Source organism: Peromyscus maniculatus, chromosome 23 (assembly GCF_049852395.1).
Source record: "Peromyscus maniculatus bairdii isolate BWxNUB_F1_BW_parent chromosome 23, HU_Pman_BW_mat_3.1, whole genome shotgun sequence".
Lineage (NCBI taxonomy): Eukaryota > Metazoa > Chordata > Mammalia > Rodentia > Cricetidae > Peromyscus > Peromyscus maniculatus.
In genome coordinates, this window is record NC_134874.1 from 52,892,991 (window position 1) to 52,913,971 (window position 20,981).

The 20,981-nt window shown below is 41.5% G+C and overlaps 1 protein-coding gene across 12 annotated transcripts in view; it reads right to left on the reverse strand.

The window, feature by feature from the left end:
* Positions 1-930: 930 nt before the first annotated feature.
* The window catches only part of Pds5b (PDS5 cohesin associated factor B), a 163,223-nt gene continuing 143,172 nt past the window's right edge, over positions 931-20,981 (reverse strand). For 3 of the 12 annotated variants that reach the window (XM_076560099.1, XM_076560100.1, XM_006987229.4), the window contains exons 25-35: positions 20,731-20,935; positions 18,593-18,707; positions 16,920-17,052; positions 16,456-16,575; positions 15,552-15,614; positions 14,730-14,875; positions 12,932-13,037; positions 8,731-9,170; positions 8,531-8,641; positions 5,010-5,148; positions 931-3,514 (exon numbers count right to left, since the gene is read on the reverse strand). In XM_076560099.1, coding sequence (XP_076416214.1) covers positions 3,479-3,514; positions 5,010-5,148; positions 8,531-8,641; positions 8,731-9,170; positions 12,932-13,037; positions 14,730-14,875; positions 15,552-15,614; positions 16,456-16,575; positions 16,920-17,052; positions 18,593-18,707; positions 20,731-20,935 — 1,614 coding nt within the window. In that variant the 3' untranslated portion in view covers positions 931-3,478. The remainder of the gene's footprint in view (positions 3,515-5,009; positions 5,149-8,530; positions 8,642-8,730; positions 9,171-12,931; positions 13,038-14,729; positions 14,876-15,551; positions 15,615-16,455; positions 16,576-16,919; positions 17,053-18,592; positions 18,708-20,730; positions 20,936-20,981) is intronic. The other 9 variants (XM_076560104.1, XM_006987232.4, XM_076560103.1 and 6 more) reach the window with 5 other exon arrangements.

Genomic DNA, 20,981 nt, shown 5'->3' on the forward strand with positions numbered 1-20,981 from the left:
GCATGCTTGCAGGCCACAAGAGGGCACCAGATCTCATTATGGATGGTTTTGAGCCACCATGTGGGTGCTGGGAATTGAACTCAGGACCTCTGGAAGATCAGCTAATACTCTTAACCGCTGAGCCATCTCTCCAGCCCCTCAAAGAATTTTTTTTTTTTTTTTTTTTTTTTTTTTTTTTGGTTTTTTGAGACAGGGTTTCTCTGTGTAGCTTTGGAATCTTTCCTGGAACTCACTCTGTAGCTCAGGCTGGCCTTAACCTCACAGAAATCCACCTGCCTTTGCCTCCCAAGTGCTGGGATTAAAGGTGTGCGCCTCCATCACCCCGCACAACTTTTCTTTTTTAACACACTTACTCCCCAAACAACATAAATACCACAAAGGCAGGGGACTAGTCTGTCTTGATCAAACTTCAACTTCATCCTGGATAAAAATTGAGTGACTGACATGCAATAGGTTCATAATGTTTACTGAATAAATAAGCTGTCTAGCAACTTATTTTCATAGCACTTAGTTTCAAAATTTACATTATTTCTTAGTTCTGTAATTTTTTAACCTTAGGTTTTAGTAAAATTTCTGGCAGCCAAGATACTGCATGAAAAGTTTAAACATAAAGTTTAGAAAAATGTCACTGAGGAACAAAGACTCCAAAATTAAAAATCACAACATGACTTTCTCTGGTAAATATATATTGAGTCACATAAAAATATAATTACATGAGCTTTTATGTTTATTTAACTTCACAGAAAACCCAAAACTCTGTCTGAAAATTGGTTATCTAAGAACCATTCATTTGTTATGGTAACATAATACTATGTGGTAGAGAGATGCCTACATTAAACACAGCATTAACCCCCCAATAGTCTTCCAGTAGGCAAAAGGAACTCTTGTAAGAAGACACAGAGTCATTTAAGCTTTCATGTTGAGAACAGGTCTACATCATGTTTCTAACTCACACACAGTGGAGAGCACTGAATCCGCCTAGTGTTGTACACAGCAAGCAAAGCTCCCCTGGGAGTCAACAGACCCCACAGGCCGTGGGTTACAATGAGCTACACAGGTCCTCAATGTCAGATCTTCTCAAAGGGAGTATGATCACCGCAGTGTGCTAACAACTGTCAGCAATTAATGTCGTCGTACACACACCTAGCTTTACTGGAAAGTATGTGGCTCTCCAAATATTAGTGCATAAAGTGTTAACATTTAAACATATAGTAAGTCCCTATCATTATTGCACCTATTTCTCTACACAAAACTGAAAAATTTAGATCATAATCCTCCCCAAGAGTGAACAGACAGGTTAAAAAATTAGACTTATTGGCAAAGAGCACAAACGAAATCTACAATGACCGTGTTTTGTCATGAACCGATGTACAGCATTAATGTGCAATGAAATTTGGTGAACGATGATCATGCAAATAAAAATCCTCCATAATAATTTTTGTATGTTTTATAAAATGGCTTTAAAGATATATTTCCATAAATATTTCCAATGCAGTTTAGTTGATGACAAAAATACAAAGCTATCCTTTATTATCTATGGCATAGATTTAAAAACATGCTTTTGCACTGTTGAAATTGAAACAGCACTGTTTCAGAGCCGAGCTAAGGACACACTGAAACTCCCAAGTATCGTAATCCAGTGTGAGCTGCCCGACGACGGCAGCCCCCGGTCTCCACTGCTGTCAGCACTGCTGCACGTGAAGAACAGTTCAACACTGAAGGATTAAGACACAATTCAAACGTCCTTTTAAAAATAAAGTGTTTCATAAACATAAGGAGATATTTAAAAGAAAAATAATCACATCATCTGCGATACATACAGGAAAATAGCAAAGTGTTGTTTTCTAAAATAGTCGCTTCTTTATTGCATCCCCAATCTACTATAGCCAATTCTGGAAACATACCTTAAACATCAAGGTATCCTCTATGAAAATGCTCTGTATCTGATATAATAAACTTGGTAACTTAGAATGTCATTTTTTCTTCTGTTGTTAACAATTGTGCAAAAACAACTCAGCACCCATGACTGTGAAGTTAACTCAGGTGAGCAGAAGATGGTAACCAATACATTTCGGTTCAAAACGCAGTTCATACAACTCTAGAACCCATTTTCAGACTTTGCAGATAAAATGTCAACAGAACAGATCTCTAAGATGAACTCAGGCCAATTTCCTTTTCTCCTGCTCTGGATGCAGTGGACTCGGTGTCAGCGGAGTGTGACATCTATAGTGTCAGTCCACATCAGATGTCACTGCCACCCCCATCCCACCCCCCACAAAACAAGTTTTTTTGGCTCCAAAATAAAGTACAATTATAAACTCTTGATGAAAAACTATGTTAAGGGGTCATCTATCATATACTATGGCTAAGTATGAATTTACAGAAAAAGCACATCTCATGATCAGCAATTTTTTTCATGAACATGCAACTCACTATAAAATACAAAACACTTGGCTTTCAAGAACAGATTTATAAAGATACACTGCATCAATAAAATTTTTTGTTTCTGATTAACTTTACATGGTTATGGAGAAGGAGAACTTTTCTAATGTGTATACATCAGATTTTATATTATAGTGTAATAATTTGCATTTTCTGAACATAATGTTCAAGAAGTAGTATCTATACACAATAACATCTAGACTATTAAAAGCCCATCAAATTACAGAATTTTATTGATACAGTAGATTAATATAAACTGAAAAAATGATAGAATGAAATAAAGAATTTAGTACATTATTTTATAACACACTCTTTAAAATTAAAATATTTTAAATCTCTTTCTTAAAATTTTCATTGCCATGAAAGGCCAGAAAATTCTGGGACCAATACTGAGGTGTAAAGTCATCAAAGAACTTGAGGACTGTTTCACAATCTGCGTGGTGTCCTCCTGACAGGCGCTGCTCTAGTGTAAAGGCAGAGAGGCTCTAGCACCTCTCCAGACGAAGGGTGCCCTGGGTAAACACAGCTGAGATACAAAGAGGGGAAGAGACTATTGAATGCCAACAAAGAGTGACATCAGGAACATGACACCAATTGTTGAAAAGCAAATTTCACAGTCAAGTTGCAGAGAATACAAATACAAACACTGACTGACCAGTGCCCGAGATCCGTCCTAACAGATGCTCTTCAGATGAACAGGTCCCGTGAGCAGTGGGCCTGTCAGTTTAAAGCCGCAGACAGAAGCTATACAAGCACTTCAGAAGTCAGGATGGGGCAGGGCTATTTACACGCTTCTTCTTTCGTATGTCTACACAGCCATCACACGTGACACCTTCACAAGACTCCGCAGTCAATGCTATCACTATGTGAATGGCTGACACATGTGACCACAAATTCATGGCCGTCAAAGGTCCAACTGTCCACACTTTGGCAGTCCCGTTTTATGCATCAAAGGCTTTATTTAGCCTCATACTTGACAAGAAATGTTTTTTTGTTTTTTCCCCAAGCTTTCACAATGAAAGTTAATGACATGTGTTCATCGTCTCTCTCGTTTGGAACTTCTCCGTCGTAGCTGAAGAGAAAAGTCAACAGAGAACTAATGTGAGCATGTCCACATTTACCATAGTAACAACCACTGCTTTCCACACAATCTTTATTCCTGCACGGTTCTGAATTTCTTTTCACTTCCTTCCCTACACCTGTCTCCTCCTTTCTTCCTATCTTCGGGTACTTAGGCTTGTATGCTATCTGCACATGGACAAGCCCACGACAATTACTCTCAGATTCATCATCTTTCTCCTTATACTTTCTGCGGCAAAGAAAATACTTGACTCTTGGACAGTTGTTGAGTTTGGCTCCCAACCGCTGCAGACACATCTACACAACCTCAAGTTCAAACACACTACCATTTACTGGCAAGGTCTAGAGGAAGCCTAAAACTCTGATTCAAAAACAAGGACAGGAGCTGGGCAGTGATGGCGCACGCCTTTAATCTGAGCACTCAAGATGCAGAGGCAGGTGGATCTCTGTGAGTTCGAGGCCAGCCTGGTCTACAGAGGGAGGTCCAGGACAGCCAGGACTACACAGAGAAACCCTGTCTCGAAAAAACCAAACAAAGAAAGAAAAAAACCAGAAAAACCCCAACAAGGTCAGTCTAAAACAGCATAAGTAAAAGGAACAGGGGTTTAATTGACTCAACCTACTTCACAGTTAGTTGTTCCCCATTACTCTGGATGAATCAGTCTTACTTTCAAATCCCTCCCCTCAGTCTTTAAGAAACAAAGCAGACCAGCTCTGAGACACTTTAGAGCGATTCATATAAACGCACCTTGGGCAGATGGGATGCTGAACACTCAAGAGAATCAACCCACAGAGGCCAGCTCTGGGAATGTGGGAACTGACCAAACTCAAGTTTCCCAAATGAGGAAAACTGACTGAACTGATCTAAAGTTTTGTGCTAATGTGTCAAGAAAACAGTTCCTGTATGTATTAATTTCCTCTTTCTCCAGTGAGAAATATGTGGTGACTAGCAACACCATGTGTTATCTAAAAGAACAAAGTCCCTGGGAAGCAGCAGCTCCTCCTTTTGTAGAAGGGGCACCCCAGCGCCAAAGGCAGTTGACACTTCAACCCCAAGGCTGATTTTACTTCAAGATTCAGTTTTATTCTGTGTGGTTTTCTTCTGGTTTCTATCGTTAGACTCAAAACAGAAACGTCAAAAACATCTGTGAAATACAAATAAACAGTTCGTGGATCCCAGTGCTGGACTGGCAACATGACATCGCTACACTCCTGGGACCACTCAGCATTCAGCTGACAGGTTCACTGGACATCCCAACACCTATCGTTCTCACGTAAGTTCAAGCTCCCCTCAAATTTGTTTTTTCCATTATTCAAGCTGGTAAGTGAGTAACATGACAAACTAATGAGCAAAAGCATGAATATCTAGAGTTAGAGCCAACAGCAAGTGCTAAATGGAGCGGACTGAAATACTTCCTGGCTCTCTTTCTGCATTTGTAACCCCCCCCACACACACACACACACACACCACTCCAATAAGCACATACATTTCCTGCAGAGACGTCCTCCTCTTCCGCTCCTTCCTGTGCAGTGTCATCACTGACAGGAGAGCTGGCCTGGAGGACATCCATTTCTTCACTCGAGTCATTCTCTTTAGTAGCTGTCTGTTTGGAGCGTCCTACACGGCTAAAGCAAAACACACCAAATAAAACGAGAATGCCAACCTTAAGTTGTGGATTAACTCACTGGAAGAAATGGCTTCAATGACCCATGAATTCTTGTCATTTTATCCTCAATGATGTCATAAGAGATGAATTTCCATCTTGACTCTCAAGCATTGCTCTGAGAATCTTACAAAGATTATAGAAAAAGAAGGAAGGTGTGGCCAAGACTGTTACCAGGAAGGACTTCACCACAGCCTGAAGCGGATGCCTACTCCATCTCTCCTCCTCCTCACAGAACATCTGTCCCTTAAGCCGCTCAGGGCAGCATCCTCTAAGTAGAGAACTGGGCACTTTTCCTCTTACCTCCTTAGACTGTACAGAGAGGAATCTAGACCCATTCACTCCTCCCCACCATTCATTCCTACCTCTGGGTTCTTCTTACAAAGTGACCCTTGCAAAACACAGAACAGGTAGAAGCACTCCAAGAAACCCCTGCACTGAACCAATAACCCTGGAAATTCCTTCAGGCTGTCCCGGCCTACCTGTCTATCCCTGACAGTTACAATCCCATAAATCTCTTGCCTTTTCCAGTTTCTTGGATTTACCAATTTTTTCACACTTCAGAAACTTCAACTATAGTATTCTCCGAATGGTCTTTTCCCTACTCCTCCTCTTCTGTTTTATATCTATATACTATGTGTTAACATATGTGTGCCTCAGTGCACTTGTGGAAGTCAAGGGATACTTGAGGGAGTTGGTTCTCGCCTACCATGTGAGAACTGGGGATTGAACTAGGACAGGCAGGCTTGACAGCAAGTGTATTTACCACCAAGCCATTCCATCCCATCCCATGCCATCCTACCTCACCCCATCCCATCATCCCATCCCACCCTACCTCACCCCATCCCACCCTACTTCACCCCATCCCATCATCCCATCCCATCCTACCTCACGCCACCCCACCCCACCCCACCTCACCCCATCCCACCCTACCTCACCCCATCCCAGTATCCCGTCCCATCCTACCTCACCCCATCCCAGTATCCCGTCCCATCCTACCTCACCCCATCCCAGTATCCCATCCCATCCTACCTCACCCCATCCCATCTCACCTCATCCCATCATCCCATCCCACCCTACCTCACCCCATCCCATCATCCCATCCCACCCTACCTCACCCCATCCCACCCTACTTCACCCCATCCCATCATCCCATCCCATCCTACCTCACGCCACCCCACCCCACCCCACCTCACCCCATCCCACCCTACCTCACCCCATCCCAGTATCCCGTCCCATCCTACCTCACCCCATCCCAGTATCCCGTCCCATCCTACCTCACCCCATCCCAGTATCCCATCCCATCCTACCTCACCCCATCCCATCTCACCTCATCCCATCATCCCATCCCACCCTACCTCACCCCATCCCATCATCCCATCCCACCCTACCTCACCCCATCCCACCCTACTTCACCCCATCCCATCATCCCATCCCATCCTACCTCACGCCACCCCACCCCACCCCACCTCACCCCATTCCACCCTACCTCACCCCACCCCACCTCACCCCATCCCATCCCACCCTACCTCACCCCATCCCATCATCCCACCCTACCTCACCCCATCCCATCATCCCATCCCATCCTACCTCACCCCATCCCATCTCTTCTTCATCTCATCTCATTCCACCCTACCTCACCCCATCCCATCTCACTCCATTCCATCCCATCTCATCCCATCCTATCCCACCTCATCTCACCTCAACTCATCCCACCCCACTTTACCTCACCCCATCCCATCCCACCCCATCTCACCTCATCTCATCTCTCTCTCCTAGTATTTTCATATAATCAATTCACTGTCACATACCAAAAAGAAAACTTTCCCAACTCCCAAATCCTTCCACCATATTCTCTTCTAAGGCTCTAATATTTTCAGGACACATACCAGAGTTATAGTTCCACATTCCTATGTGACTACTTAGTGTCTGCCTGCCCACTGGAGAGCACGTCTCAAGAGAATAAAAACTCTTGTCTGTTCTGTGCTACCATACAGAATTACATGGATGATGATAATGTTTTTCAATTATATTACAGTTAGAACACAAAATGCAGACAAACTATAACACATTATTACTCCAGCTCTGAAACAGAACTGTCCAGAAGTGTAAGGTAAAACAAAAAGTCTCCTTCTGTACTGATTTTGTAAGATATAGTTAGGTTTTGAATGTTCACAGAATACAGAGTTATGAAACTTGAAGGGACATCACAACCATTTCAGCCCTTAGCTTTATGATGTCTGCATATATAAAAAAAAGTAAGTTATAAGAGTGAGAAATTGAAGTGTGATCTGACTGGTTTTGCTCTTTGGACCAAACACATTTAGGAAGCAGTCACAATAATATACTTACCTTTACTTCTAACGTTACAGAAAACTTATACGGAAGGAAGCATGAAGCACTGACTGATACTCAGGCAGCTTTTCCTCTTCCTGTGGAACACACAGGAACAGGAAAAAGTCTATGATACCCAAGCATTTAGCTAAGACGTGTTGGAAACCCTGAAAAGTCAAGCAAAATATCAGGTCTTGGTAGACTTATTACCAAGACTGTAATTATGTTTGATTTTGAAGGTAACCAACAATGAACTCCAATTTCAGTGCCAATTTTTCAATAAAGTTTTAATTATGAAAAAAAAAAAAAAAGTCCAGGTACTGGGTACAGTTACATACTGAGCATGCTCAGGAACAGAGCTGACAGTTCTGGCTAACAGGACATGATATTCTGGCTCTACTTCCATAACAGAAGACAGCCCTGCCTGGTTTGCAGCTGACAGTGCTGGTGCTCATATTATGGTGATGACTTTGAGTCGATTCACTGCTCTCTCTTGGGAATACATTTCAATGTGCAAGTACCCAAAGGACACACAGATGCAAGCGCCCACTACGTAAAGCTTAAGAGCAGCCTGCAGTCATGTCTATGGACAGAATTTAAGAAGGGTGCTGCCTAGTGCTTTATACAAGTTCAAAGGATAAAAACCAAGGTGCAGTACTGCTTCATTTTCTCCAAATGGAAACGCTGATGAGAGAAATGATTAAGAAAAATCATAGCCTGCAGTAATGAGGAAACCTGGCTGATGCATAGTGATTATTGAAAAGTTTGTTTTTATACCATAATTCCGTATAACTAACTATTCAGCATTTGTTTATAAAGATTTCTCTATAAAAATGTACAACTATTAACTGGGCCATTAATCCCCTAGGTAAGTTTATAAAAATGTCTTACCTAGTATAATGGGACAAAATATTTGGAATTTAAATACGGCAATAATTATGCTTATAAATTTATGATTTTTGCAAAATACTTTGAAATTGGTTTGAAGTTTAATATTATTTACAACTTACACATTTTTTTTTGGTTGTGATGGTGATGGCGTTTTTGATGGTCTTCCTCGTCCTTTCTGTGGTGTGGACTGTGTGGATTCAACTGCACTAGTTTCAGGAGATTCTGCTCTGCTTTGGGGAAGACCCAAATGTGGATAGCATCAAATTATGATTTGCACTGTGGTAAGTATCTTCCCGCAGTTAGGGTCACACCTACTCACCTCTGCTGTGCTCTCTTCGATGTTCGGTGCTGTTTGCTTTTTGACTTTTGCTCTGGGTTCCCAATTTGTCTTTCTTCTTCTTCCTCTTCGTCTACCACAGGAGCGACAGTTTTTTTCTTGTTTCCTTTTTTGGATGTTTTCACTGATGGCTCTTCCTTTGACGACCCTCCACCAGGAGGTTTTGGCGGCCTGCCTCGCTTGCTCTTTTTGGGCGGGCTGTTCTGCTCATCCTCGTTTTCAAGGAGCTCCTCTTTGTGCCTCTTCTCCTCAGGCCACTGGGGCTCGTCTGACTCTGAAGCCACATGACCTCTCTTCCGACCTCGCTGACTGCCTTTAGGTTTCTGTTCCTGTACCAGCTTAGTCAGCTCATCCATCCCTAACTTCTCTTCTGGGTCTGGGACAGATGCTTTTTTCCGACTTCTCGGCTTCTCCAACTCAGACTGGAGGGAGGAGGATCACAATTTTTAAAATTAAGTTTTGAAAAATAAAATTGTTAGGGCTCAGGGTGTTGTTCAGTAGAAAACTCCTTGCCTAGCATGTGCAAGGCCCTGGGCTGAAGCGCCAACATGCCAAGCAAACACAGTTAGCATTCTGAACAACGTGACAACTCCTAAAACTCTGCGATCTACTTTTGTCACGACTATCTATCGAGATGTGCAGCTCCAACTAGACTGCAACCACAACTCTGTACTGCTTTTCTTGTATTTAGTGTGCAGACTCAAGGCCTCATCAGGTCACCCAGGCTGGCATCAAACTCTCTTCTCATGTTAGAGTTCAGAGTGGCTGGGATGACAAACATGTGCAACTTCACCAGGCTATTTACTGGAACTTGGTTTTTCAAAAGTCCTTGGAGTAAGAGTAGAATTCCATTTACAACAACACTGGAGAACTTGATACAGTGTATCTTGATCATACTCACCCCCCACTCCTCCAAGATCTCTCCACCTTCTTAATTCTTAAAAACCCCAACTCTAATTTGTGCTGCCCATACACTCCTAGGTATGGGCTACCTGCTGGTGTGCAACTTGCAAGTCTTTATTCTTAAATTCAGGATGCAGAGCTTCAAAGGGAGGCGTCGTCTCAAATCAGTACTTTATTATATGTGTGCCTCTCAGTTAAGATGAGCACCTCACACTCAGTCACTGGGTAGACAGGTGACACTCAAGCATCTGTCCCCAGTGTACTCACCTAGCTGTGATTAGATCACACAGTGTGTGTGTGTGACATAAAATAACCATTTGCTATGTGTGTCTATGATGTCGTAAAGAACTATTTTTATTTTCTAAATGAAGGTTACAGGATACACTAAAAATCCAGAAACATCTCTGAGCCAGAGACCTTCTTTCCAGATTTAACTAATTCAAAACAGAACAGTATAAAAAAAAAGAAACAAAAAAAGACCAGGGTTTTCAAATTTAAAATAAAATCTTCAGAGAATTTATGTATTGAGAAAATGGAGACAGAGAAAATTCTTTAGAGACCTAAGAATGAGAGGGTATACGAACACTTGTAGGTACAACTTACTTCCACAAAGTCTGTGCAAATTTATACTCTTAACATTTTCAACAGAAAGAGGGGCTGGAAAGACAGCTCTGTCGTTAAGAGCACTGGCTGCTTTTCCAGAGGGTCAAGGTTCAATTCCCAGCACCCACATGGCAGCTCCCAACCATTCCCAACTGGAATACCCGACTCCAGTTCCAGAAGAATCCAATGCCCTCTTCCAGCCTCTGTGGGCACCAGGCAGTGATGTAAAACACCCAAACACATAAAATAAACACTAGTAAGTAAAATTTTATTGTTTAAAAAAAAAAATCAACAAAAGCTGTAACTTGGAGGAAGTGACTGAGTGGGTCAAGTGCCCGTCTGGGCTGCTCCTTAGCACCTCATAAAGTCAGGCATGGCTGCACTCAGCAGTAATCCAGTATGCACAAGGGGAGGCATCAGAAGCCCAAGGTCGTCACCTGCTACATACTGAGTTCAAAGCCAGAATGGGGAAAGTTAGACTCCATCGCAAACAGAAAAGCCCCCCAGGGGATGTTTCTTGGTATTATTTCTTCTGTCTGGACTGGTTTCTGGGAAACCTAGTCCTTGACCTATACTCATGCACTCTTTTCAAGATATTTAACCTTCTTTTCTTTTCGGTACTGTCTGAGTTTGTGCCCCTCGGGTGTTGCAGACTTTATATCCCAATGTGAGATGAGGCTTTGAGGGCTAATCTGATGGAGGGGAGTCAGGAAGATGGAGTCCCCTCTTCCTTCTAGGAACTGAATTCTAAGATTATAGACTCTCCACCCTAGGAAAGAGTGTCAGGGGCTGTGGCAGCAGTACACTGGATCTCACTGGCCACAGCTGAACAGATCTGTGTCTTGTTGGGCTGGTGCCAGTTATACTGTCCCTTTTCAATTGTCCACTAATGTTACCACATTGGGGAAAAAAATTAAAAAAAAAAAAATCACTAAAATTTTACTACATATTCTCTTGGAAGAAAACTATCACCATTCCAACCTTTTCTTTCTCACAGAAGAACACACAACATTCTAAGTCTTCCAAGTCTCTTGGTTGTGAGATTTCCCACACAAGTGCTCTCTGCTTCTTTTAGATTCTGTTTCAGACTGTTACAAGGATGAACAGAATCCATCTGATGAGTAGCAAACTCACCAGAGAGAAGCGAGCTATATGCATGAACACATACATACATGGACACCATATGTATGTTTTCGTTCTTTGTAGATCTTCCTTTCCAGTGCTGGGGATCAAACTTGGGGCCTTGTATAGGATAGACAAGCACAAACTATAGCCCTAGCCCTGGTTGTTGTTGGTGGGTGGGGGGGGGAGGGAGGGAGGGAGGGAGGGAGGGAGGGAGGGAGGGAGGGAAGGGAGGGAGGGATGGAGAGTGAGCCTCCCTGTGGCATTCAGCATGGCCTGGAGCTTACTATAAAGCCAGGACTGGCCTCACACTTAGAATACCCTTGTCTCTGCTACCAAAAGAGAAATCATGAGCTGATCAATCACTCTGTTTTTAAGCATGATTACAGGGATTTTCTTGATTAAGATGTAGAATTAAAAAATATAAATATTTTTACTAACTTAAGTATTATCTCTAGAAATCCAGCAATAGGACTCCTTTCTTTTATTGATCCTACATTTCTCTAAGTTACCAAATTTTAATTCTACTTGGGTAAAACTTTTACAAGTATGTAAAGGTGTTTTGCCCTCATGCATATCTGTGCACTACACGTCTGGTGCCTGTGGAGGTAAGAAGGGGACTTTGGATGCTCTGGTACTGCAGTTAGAGACAGTGCTGGGAATCAAAGCTGGGGCATCGGGAAGAACATCCAAGCACTGTTAACTGCTGAGCCAGCCCGCTGGGTAAAACTTGGCTAGATAAATAAAGAAACTCAAAAATACTGGAAATATGCCAGTGGTAAACAAGAAGGGCAAATACAATTCCAAAGAAAGCAAAAGTAACTATTTTATTGATAACTGCCATTTCTGCTTCTGAATTAGAGTCAGACATCCTTGTTTTACGGTCACTATTGCTCAACAGCATGAATCATTGTAACAATGACACAGCATCAACTATTGATTTGGGCTAATTCATTTATTCAGTTAATGAACAATAACTCATTATTATTAGGCTGACAAGCCTCAACTATCCAGTTCACAGACAAGAAAACGGATTAAGAAAGCTCAGTCAGTTACTCAAGAAATGGTCAGAGCTCACCTGGGGAGTCCAAAAGGGCCCAGGTACCACAACCCCCCGGGCTGTGCTGGAGTATGAATTCTGTATCTCACCCAATCTGTCTGTCTTCAAGTAACGTTTACAAATGACAGCCATTTCTACCAAGATTTAAAAACTTTACAAGGACTTTCTAAAAGGAAGAGGTAGACTTTGGGACCTGTATTCCACTCTCTTTTCCTAAGGCCATGGACTAAAACACTGTGTTTAAAAAGAAAAACAAACAATTCTGAATATGGAACTAACATGATGTTTGACTCTAAAGACAAAGAATTAAGATTATTTACCCGAAGACAAGAATCACATAAACTCAAACTAAACTATAAAATCAAATTTGAAACTAAAATTACAAAAAGTAAATCACATCTCAAATTTGACTACGATTGTAATATCCTGTTAAAGAGCAAAAACAACTAAAACTATTATTATTAACAGCATCACACACTCAACCAAGCATCTCACCCTTACAAGATCAGAGTCGTCTCTCTTGTCACTTTTTTTTCCTGGCAAAGGTGAAGATATCGTATACTCTTCATTTTCACTGTGATCCATTTCAGAGCTATCAAGCCTTTGAAGAGAGACATCTGCAATTACTTCTATAATCAAATAACCTTAAAAGCATTTTTGATTGTTTCATTGCATAGCTTTATAACTTCATAAGCAAAGACTTCATTCATTTTAAAGATAATTTTTCCTATTGTATTTAGTTCCAAATCAGTAAGCAATGTAGCCCATTTAATGACTTAAGGAAATATATAATACATTCATTTTACCATATGATGTTTTGAAAACTAGATTCCATGTTGGAGCAGCAGCTCGGACACTGAAACCTGCTGTTAGTATGTCCAGCTGGCCCACATGCAGCTTAGGGCTGTTCTGTCCTCTCCTTACCCCATCTTCACTTCCTCTGTAGCAGTAACATGCAGAGTCACCACGGCCCTTATCTGACTTCTCCCGCCTGTCACCACACGAAAGCAATTTTTCTTAGTGTGCAGACCTGTGCAGGGCTCAGAGCAAGCACTTAACAGACTTGCTGAATGAAGTAAAGTGAATGCTCTTGTGCTCTTAGAAAGTTCAAGCTTTCTGCATCAACCTTATCTACGTATCCCAGCACTCGGGAGGCAGAGACACATGGATCTCTGTGAGTTCAAGGCCAGCCTGGTCACCACAGCAAGGATAGCCAGGCCTACAAAGAGAGACCCTGTCTCAAAACAAACAAACCAATCTGTTTACATACTGCTGAACTCATAAATCTCAAGCTCTGGCCAACAAGAAGGTGCATTTTTACAAGAAAAAGAATAAAGAAGAATCCTTGTTAAAACTACTTTTTAAACAAACAATGAAGTTTATATATATGCATAATAAAAAGAAATTCAAACAGTATAAAATATACACCCGCAATAAGTTATTATGAACATTATTAAGATGACCCATGTTTCCCCAAAAAGTTTCTACTGGGTGCAAACCAATGGGATTATGAAGCCATTCCAAAGTCAAGGCCCTGCAACTCTGCTCTACACAACTGATCTCACTCACTGACTCCCATCAGAGTGCAGACCTAATGGGTAATACATTTTTTTTAAAAGCCAACAAAACACTTTTCGTTTACTTTGCATGTGCATGTGCATTCAAGCATCGCATGCAACCGTGTAGAGGACAGAGAACACCCCAAGGAAGCTGGTTCTCCCCTTCTACCAGATCAGTCCCAGGGACCAAACTCAGAGTATCAGTCTTGGTCGAAAGTGCCTTGACACACAAGCCAACCCTCTGGCCCCTGAATTCTATGTGTGTGCATGCTTTGCCTGCATGTATGTCTATACATTACATGCACACAGTGTCTGCAGAGGGCAAAAAAGGGTGTTGGATCCCCGAACCTGGTGTTATAGATGGTTGTGAGCCACTATGTGGGTTCTGGGAACTGAACTGGAGTCCTCTACAATAGCAGCCAGTGCTCTTAACCGCTCAGCCATCTCTCCATCCCCTATCATTATTTTTAATGATTCAGGTATTCCACTGTATGAATGAACCGTAAGTGAACAACTAACCATATAAGGTATGAACAATGAGGTCAAATATTTATTGTGTGTACTAGCAGAGATCACTCCAGTAAGCTTACACATGAAAAGCTAAGTATCTCCTACTCGTCAGTAACTACCACCTCATCTCTATTCAGTGGCATCAGATACTATAACTGCATTACTCTGCATCTCACAGCCTTGTTGGAATCAAACACAAAACATGGCATCTCTTGTGCACTTGCCTCCCTTTTATTCTTCCAGGAGAGCTTGGATTTGAACTGCTGCTCGCATTGCTCACAGTTTCCATTCTTGATGATTTGCTCTGAGACTGTTTGCCTGCTGACGAAAGCGGCTTATTAACTGCTCCTAGAACATTGGCTGTTTTAGGCTGAAACGAGAAATATGTAACTCTTCCTATTTAATTAAAAGAAACTCACATATCAAGAACTCATAGCAACAACTTCAATATGTTTACACACAAATTACAAAAAAAAATGTATCTATCCTTAAGCAAAATAAGGACGATGAACTGAATTATTACTTACACAAATTAAAAACTTGTAACAATGCGTGCCTATAATTCTAGCACTTAGGAGGCTGAGGAAGGACTACTGCAAATTCAAAGCTAGCCTGGGCTACCTAGCAAGGTCATTTCAGAACAAAAGCAAACCCCCCCAGACAACAGAGCAATTGAGTCTTAATTATTTGTAGGAAAAGGTTTCCACTGTGAGACAACAAATGAAATATAGACCAATCATGAAAATAGAGCCTTGCTATGGAAGGATGTAAGACATTGTCTTTAAGATTTGTATCTAGATTGGCATAAGATGTCTACAGGATAAAGGTCTTCACAGTTTTGCTATAAGCTTTTTTTCTAAAGTGCATCTTAGTTGGCATCTACATAGTAAGAACAATTAATTCTTTAATCAACAAATGGAAGATACTAATTATATTTCCTACCTTGAGACACAAAAATTATTTAAGAAACAAAACAGCACAATTAGGCCAATAATCATACTAAAATTAACTAGCACATAAATACTAAAACAATTCTCAAAACGTACTTTTCCAGGAGTGAAAAATGATTTCATTTCTGGAGGCAGGTAATTTTTGGTGTTACTGAAATTCTAAAAACAAGAGAAAAGGCAGTCAGTGAGCACCAACACAGCTCTGTGAGAGACAAGAGCCAACCAAGTTCATATTTGTTTAAATTCATCAGTTCAAACATGAAATTTCAGGCTGTGGCTCTGACAGACTAACCTCCTAGCAATTCCAATATTAAATGTGCCAGACAACACCCATCCCTGCACAGCACTCAAGAGATAAGCCACACAGTCCCTGGCCATGCTGCTCCTATCAAAGTGAATGCTTAAAAAAAGAGACAAGCCCTTTAACTTTAAACCCACAAGGCCATTTTAAATCTCAATATGCTGCCAAGATCTTAATTGGTATACTGCTTCCAATCCAAAGAGGACGATGGTGCTTTCCACCTGTCACTCAATCAGCGCAGAGAAGAGTCTCTAGCAGGGCCTGTGTAACGCTGTACCGGGCATGGTTTGCGAATACTCTTGCAGCGCTCCCAGAGCCTTGGGCCTATCGAAATGCTTATGCTCTCCGTGTTTCCTCATACCACCTTACAAGACCTCATCCAGGGCTTGCAACTTCAGACTCTACAGATCAGCATTCCAATTCCCATTCTGGATCAAAGGCTATTAATTCACAAAATCTCTGGCAAAGCTTTGCCTGTGCTTTTGGCATGGCTTCAGACTTTGAAACAACCTCTGGATCATCCCCTCGTGGCCTCCACTCTGGTCCACACCTGGTCTGGAGTCACATTCTGAGCCCGGTGCCCTTGCCACAGTGCTGGTTGTGGGCAGCTCTTACTACTGATCCTCCCTTGTCTTCCCACAGCCCAGTGAGGAGCACACACTTTATGTCAACTCCACCAACAAATTCTAAAGTAACTACCTTGTCAGGCTGCGTGAAAAAGCGAGCTGGTAACACTGGGTCTTTAGGAGACTCCAAACTGTATGTAGTGCTCTTCGACATGATGATGTTCATGGCAACATCACACACGGTGTATAATTTCTGAAATGGTATTTTTTTAGTTAGTTATTGAAATTGGCATCTTAGACCCTGTTAATTAGGGGTAATTCTAGAACATGTATTTAGATCAAACAGTAAACTAATGAAAGAAGCCTTCAGGATAAATATTGTGGCTTTTATTATTGTGTATATTAGTACAATAAGACCAACATGATTCAGCATTAGAATTACTACTAAATTAACACTAGTATTGGTATAATAATTCTATGTTAGCAATTATCACTAATAGAAAAACTAATGCTGTTTAAAATGTTAAAGAAGTTGTACCCTATACCAAAATATTTAAAATCAGCATGGCATCAAAATACTTATTGTGAATTACATACTTCATTCATTTTTGTATCATCTGGTCCTTGAGCATCTTTGGTCTGTTTAATATTTTCTACCATCTTTCTGATAAATGCATGGCTGTTGTTTTCATTTTTAGCCATCAATATCTCCAGAACAAACCAAAGACATCTAAGAACACAAAAACGAAAAAATATAGAAGAAAACAAACTTTTGTTAAATACAGATACAGTGATTCCCAATATTAACATAATGAACCTAGACTGTAATTCCAGAAGAGGAAAAAATTGGAAAGCAGCAGCTACAAACTCAAATGAAATAGCAGGAAAAAGCCCAAGTCATACACAGCAGTATAATCTACTACAACAGGTCAGCAATGCAGTCATACACAGCAGTATAATCTACTACAACAGGTCAGCAATGCAGATGCAAGCTCAGAATCTCGGCAGAGTCGACATGAGGGGGCTAAAGGAAACACAGAGATGGGAAGGACGGGACCACTGAACTCTGCACTGTGACAGTGGAGAAAGGCTGGCCACACAACAATGAGGTTGGGCCCTAGGGGACGCTTCAACAGGACACCTAAGCCAGTGGTCAGGAACAGGCGGGCAAATGAGAAAGGCAGGCACGGCTGACACCGTCCACACTGCATCTGCTGACTGAGGAAAAACAACTTCAATGCCCCTCTCAGTAAGAAAGGAACGGCATTACAGTTGACCTATAAAGGAGGGCAGTAACAGGAAAGGGAACTGTCCGGAGAAAACGCGATCACCCGGGCTGTGCTTCACGAATGCAGACAGCCAGGCAATCAAGGAAGGGAACTAACTGTCAAGTGCATTTCTAAGGTAGTCCACCTGTTCAAAAGCCAGTGCTCTCGGAGGAAGAAAGGCAGCCAGGGTTCCTCATTACTGATAATCACTCTAATATAGAATTCATTTTCAGAGATAGCATCTCAGAAAGATGATATGGCAAATAAAAAGACACTGGATTTTCCCCTTTGTCACAGTAAGCTAATAGTAATTTAATTTTATTTTCCTGCAGTATTTTAAATAACTATATTTCTATGAGTCAAGAAACTAACCAATTTTACTAGTGTATTTACAAACTAAATTAACTGATTCAAAATCACAATAGTCACTTTTATTATAACAGAACTAAGACCAGGGTGGTCTCAGGTTTACTCTAGGAATTATGCTGGTCTTGAAATGCCTCTCAGTGTCATATTCCCCTATCTCTCTACACAGGCAGTAATCTCTTCTCTGATCAGAGAACAGCAATGAAGTTATAACTAAGAATACTCCCCTGGTTGTGAAAGGTGGCCTATGATGAAGAAACTATTCTTTCCTTTTATAAAGAGTTACTGCAAAGATAAATGTGCTCACCACCTGGTGAGGAGATTACCAGTTCTCCTCCCATGAAAACCTACAATTAGAAGGAAATGAAAGATGAGAACGGGAAAAGAAAAGCCCGAGTGCATCATTATTTCAGGAGAAAAGCAGTACCACAGCCACAGGGAAACACAACCCAAGTTTGGGAGTGCAAGGGACATTTTTGGAAATTAGGTAAGAAATGCAACATGAAGAGATGAAAAAACAGACGACTAGAAAGTGACTAAATGAAACACATACCAACTCTAATCATTACCCCATCAGCAGCAGGAAGGAGGTAAAACAACATTCAGAAAGTAGGAAAATGGGATGAAAAGTCTTACTCTTTCACATCTTTAAGTTGTTCAATATCCTGTACTTTGACATAATCTGGGTCATGTGCCAAAAGGTGAATTGTATATGGAACAACATACTCTGGTAGAAGAGACAATAATTTTTCTGAAAAACAAAAAACAAAACAAAACAAAAATAATAAAAGGAAGACAAAAAGCAAACAAAAGCATCCAGGTTAGAAAGATCAATCTCATGCTCTTTCGCCCATTTCCTCCACCCCAGCGATTTCCCACACTACGGCTGGCAGGGCAACACACTCGGCGGGCACCCTGTGCTGAGACGCGGAGAGCAGTTTAACACGCCCAGTCACACGCCAGGTACTGAGCAGCGAGGACCAAGAGTCCAGTTTTCAAATGCACACGGGAAGAGGGAGCCACACAAACTATTTAAGACTGAGATGTAAGATCTTTTCTTCCTTATGCTATAGGCAATTGTGTGTTGGTATCTCTGACAAGCTATCCGAGTGGACATAAGGACAGAAGTAATGGTCAGTTTTTAACAGAAGGACCATACAAAAGAACAGAGCTCCTAGGACAATGTAAATAACAAACAACTTTTCAGTTTAAATCCAAGTATTTTATCTGTTGACTGAGAATAGCAAATTATATGGTAGAGGTCAGAAAGGCATGTAAACTGTATTTGGCAAACAGTATACAAAAAGACTTGGATTCAGTCTTCTAATTCCATGTTAGTCAGATGTTCAACCAGGAGCATAATGCATGCCGGTAAGTATCAGACTGTCTTTGAAGAGTTTCTGTGTGGATGGCCAAGAACAAGCATGAGAGAAAAAAACAGCACAGCTGTTTTTTTTTAAATTTTTAAATTTCAGTGATATTTAAGTTAAATTAAATACTTACAGACTGCTTACTACTTTGTATCCATACAATATAAAAATATAAAGATAATAAGACCAGATAAGGCACTCACACTAAAGTACAGAGAGATGGAAGCTATGGGAAAGTACCTAAAATAAGAACGGCTACTATTACTGATGACGTCTCTGGTCATTTATTTTATGCTAGGTGCTGCATACATATCATTTTTCAATCCATGTAACAAGCATAACCAGTGAGTATAATTATATCAAATTTACAAACAAGCCAACTAGGCCATGAACTACATAACCTGGCCAAACACAGCCCATGAACTGCAGAGGTGGGATGTAACTTCACAGCCTTCACTTTTTCCAAGGTGAGGAAAAAGAGAAAGAGGATCACAGTGGCCAGCTGACCACTAAAACTCCACCTCAAATGACTAAAGGGGTAAACTCTATCTGTTTCCCAGCTCTGTCTGTCTAGAAGAGAAGTGATCTCCAGAGCTCAGAACAGAGTAGGGAGAGGCAGGCTGCACCAAACTTCAAGTAACCCTGCACACTGAGCACAGGCACATAGGAGGGAACAGCAGTGGTAAGTAAACATGGCAGAGTTTAAACTTGAGCTGAGCATAAAATATGAACAGCCATCGGTGCGTCAATGTCATTCGTGAGCAGTTGAGAACCTACATGTATTTCAACCTACAAGGAAAAGGGATGACTGGTCTGTTCTGGAAGGGTAATGTACAGTATGAGAGGGTGGGAGGGGAAGGGAGGGAGAGAAGGCATTTACAACATGGTGTGAATTCAGAGGTTCTACAAACATCCATGTCAAGTTTAGCTGGTAGGAGAGCAGGTGACATCTGGAAGAGCAAACACATGCAAAGACTGCCTCTCGTCGCCGTGGATACCTGGGAGGTGCCGACGTGTGCTGTGTGGTAAGGCACAGGAGCACAGGGAAGGCAGGCACACAAGCACCCGACACGAATGTGAGCTACACGTAGAAAAAGACCCAAGGCCGTGCTGACACAGCACACATAAACACGCCAACCCTCGGTTTTCCCGAGACCGCCAGGGTCAGACTTACTCTTCTGTTCATTTCACTATTTACACAGATAATGAAACTCAAGTACTCACACATTTATACATATATATTTAAATATAGTAAGTGAAAAGTAGCTATTGAAAGAGGCTGACTTTTTAAAGAAGTGTACACCTGTATAATAAAGAACAGTTGTAAGGTGTTTTGCTCTATGAGACCGCACCTGGCAGACTGGAAGGTGCATTTTGCACCCCCCCCCCCCCCCAGGCACTCACCACTAACAGCTGCATGCTGTTTCAGGTACTCCCGCCTCACAGTGATATTCTTCACGAGGCACTGTCTAGCATGAGCTCTTCTCTCCTTCACTGGGTCTTTGGCACAAAGTGCACAGATAGCCATATATTCAAGTGGAAGTCGTAATCGAGAAAGCCCTTTGTGAAGTTTCTGAGCAAACACCTGCCTGACTTGATAGCACTCATCCTGTAAAGATAAAATTATTCCAGGTATTATCTACAAAGCAGTAAGA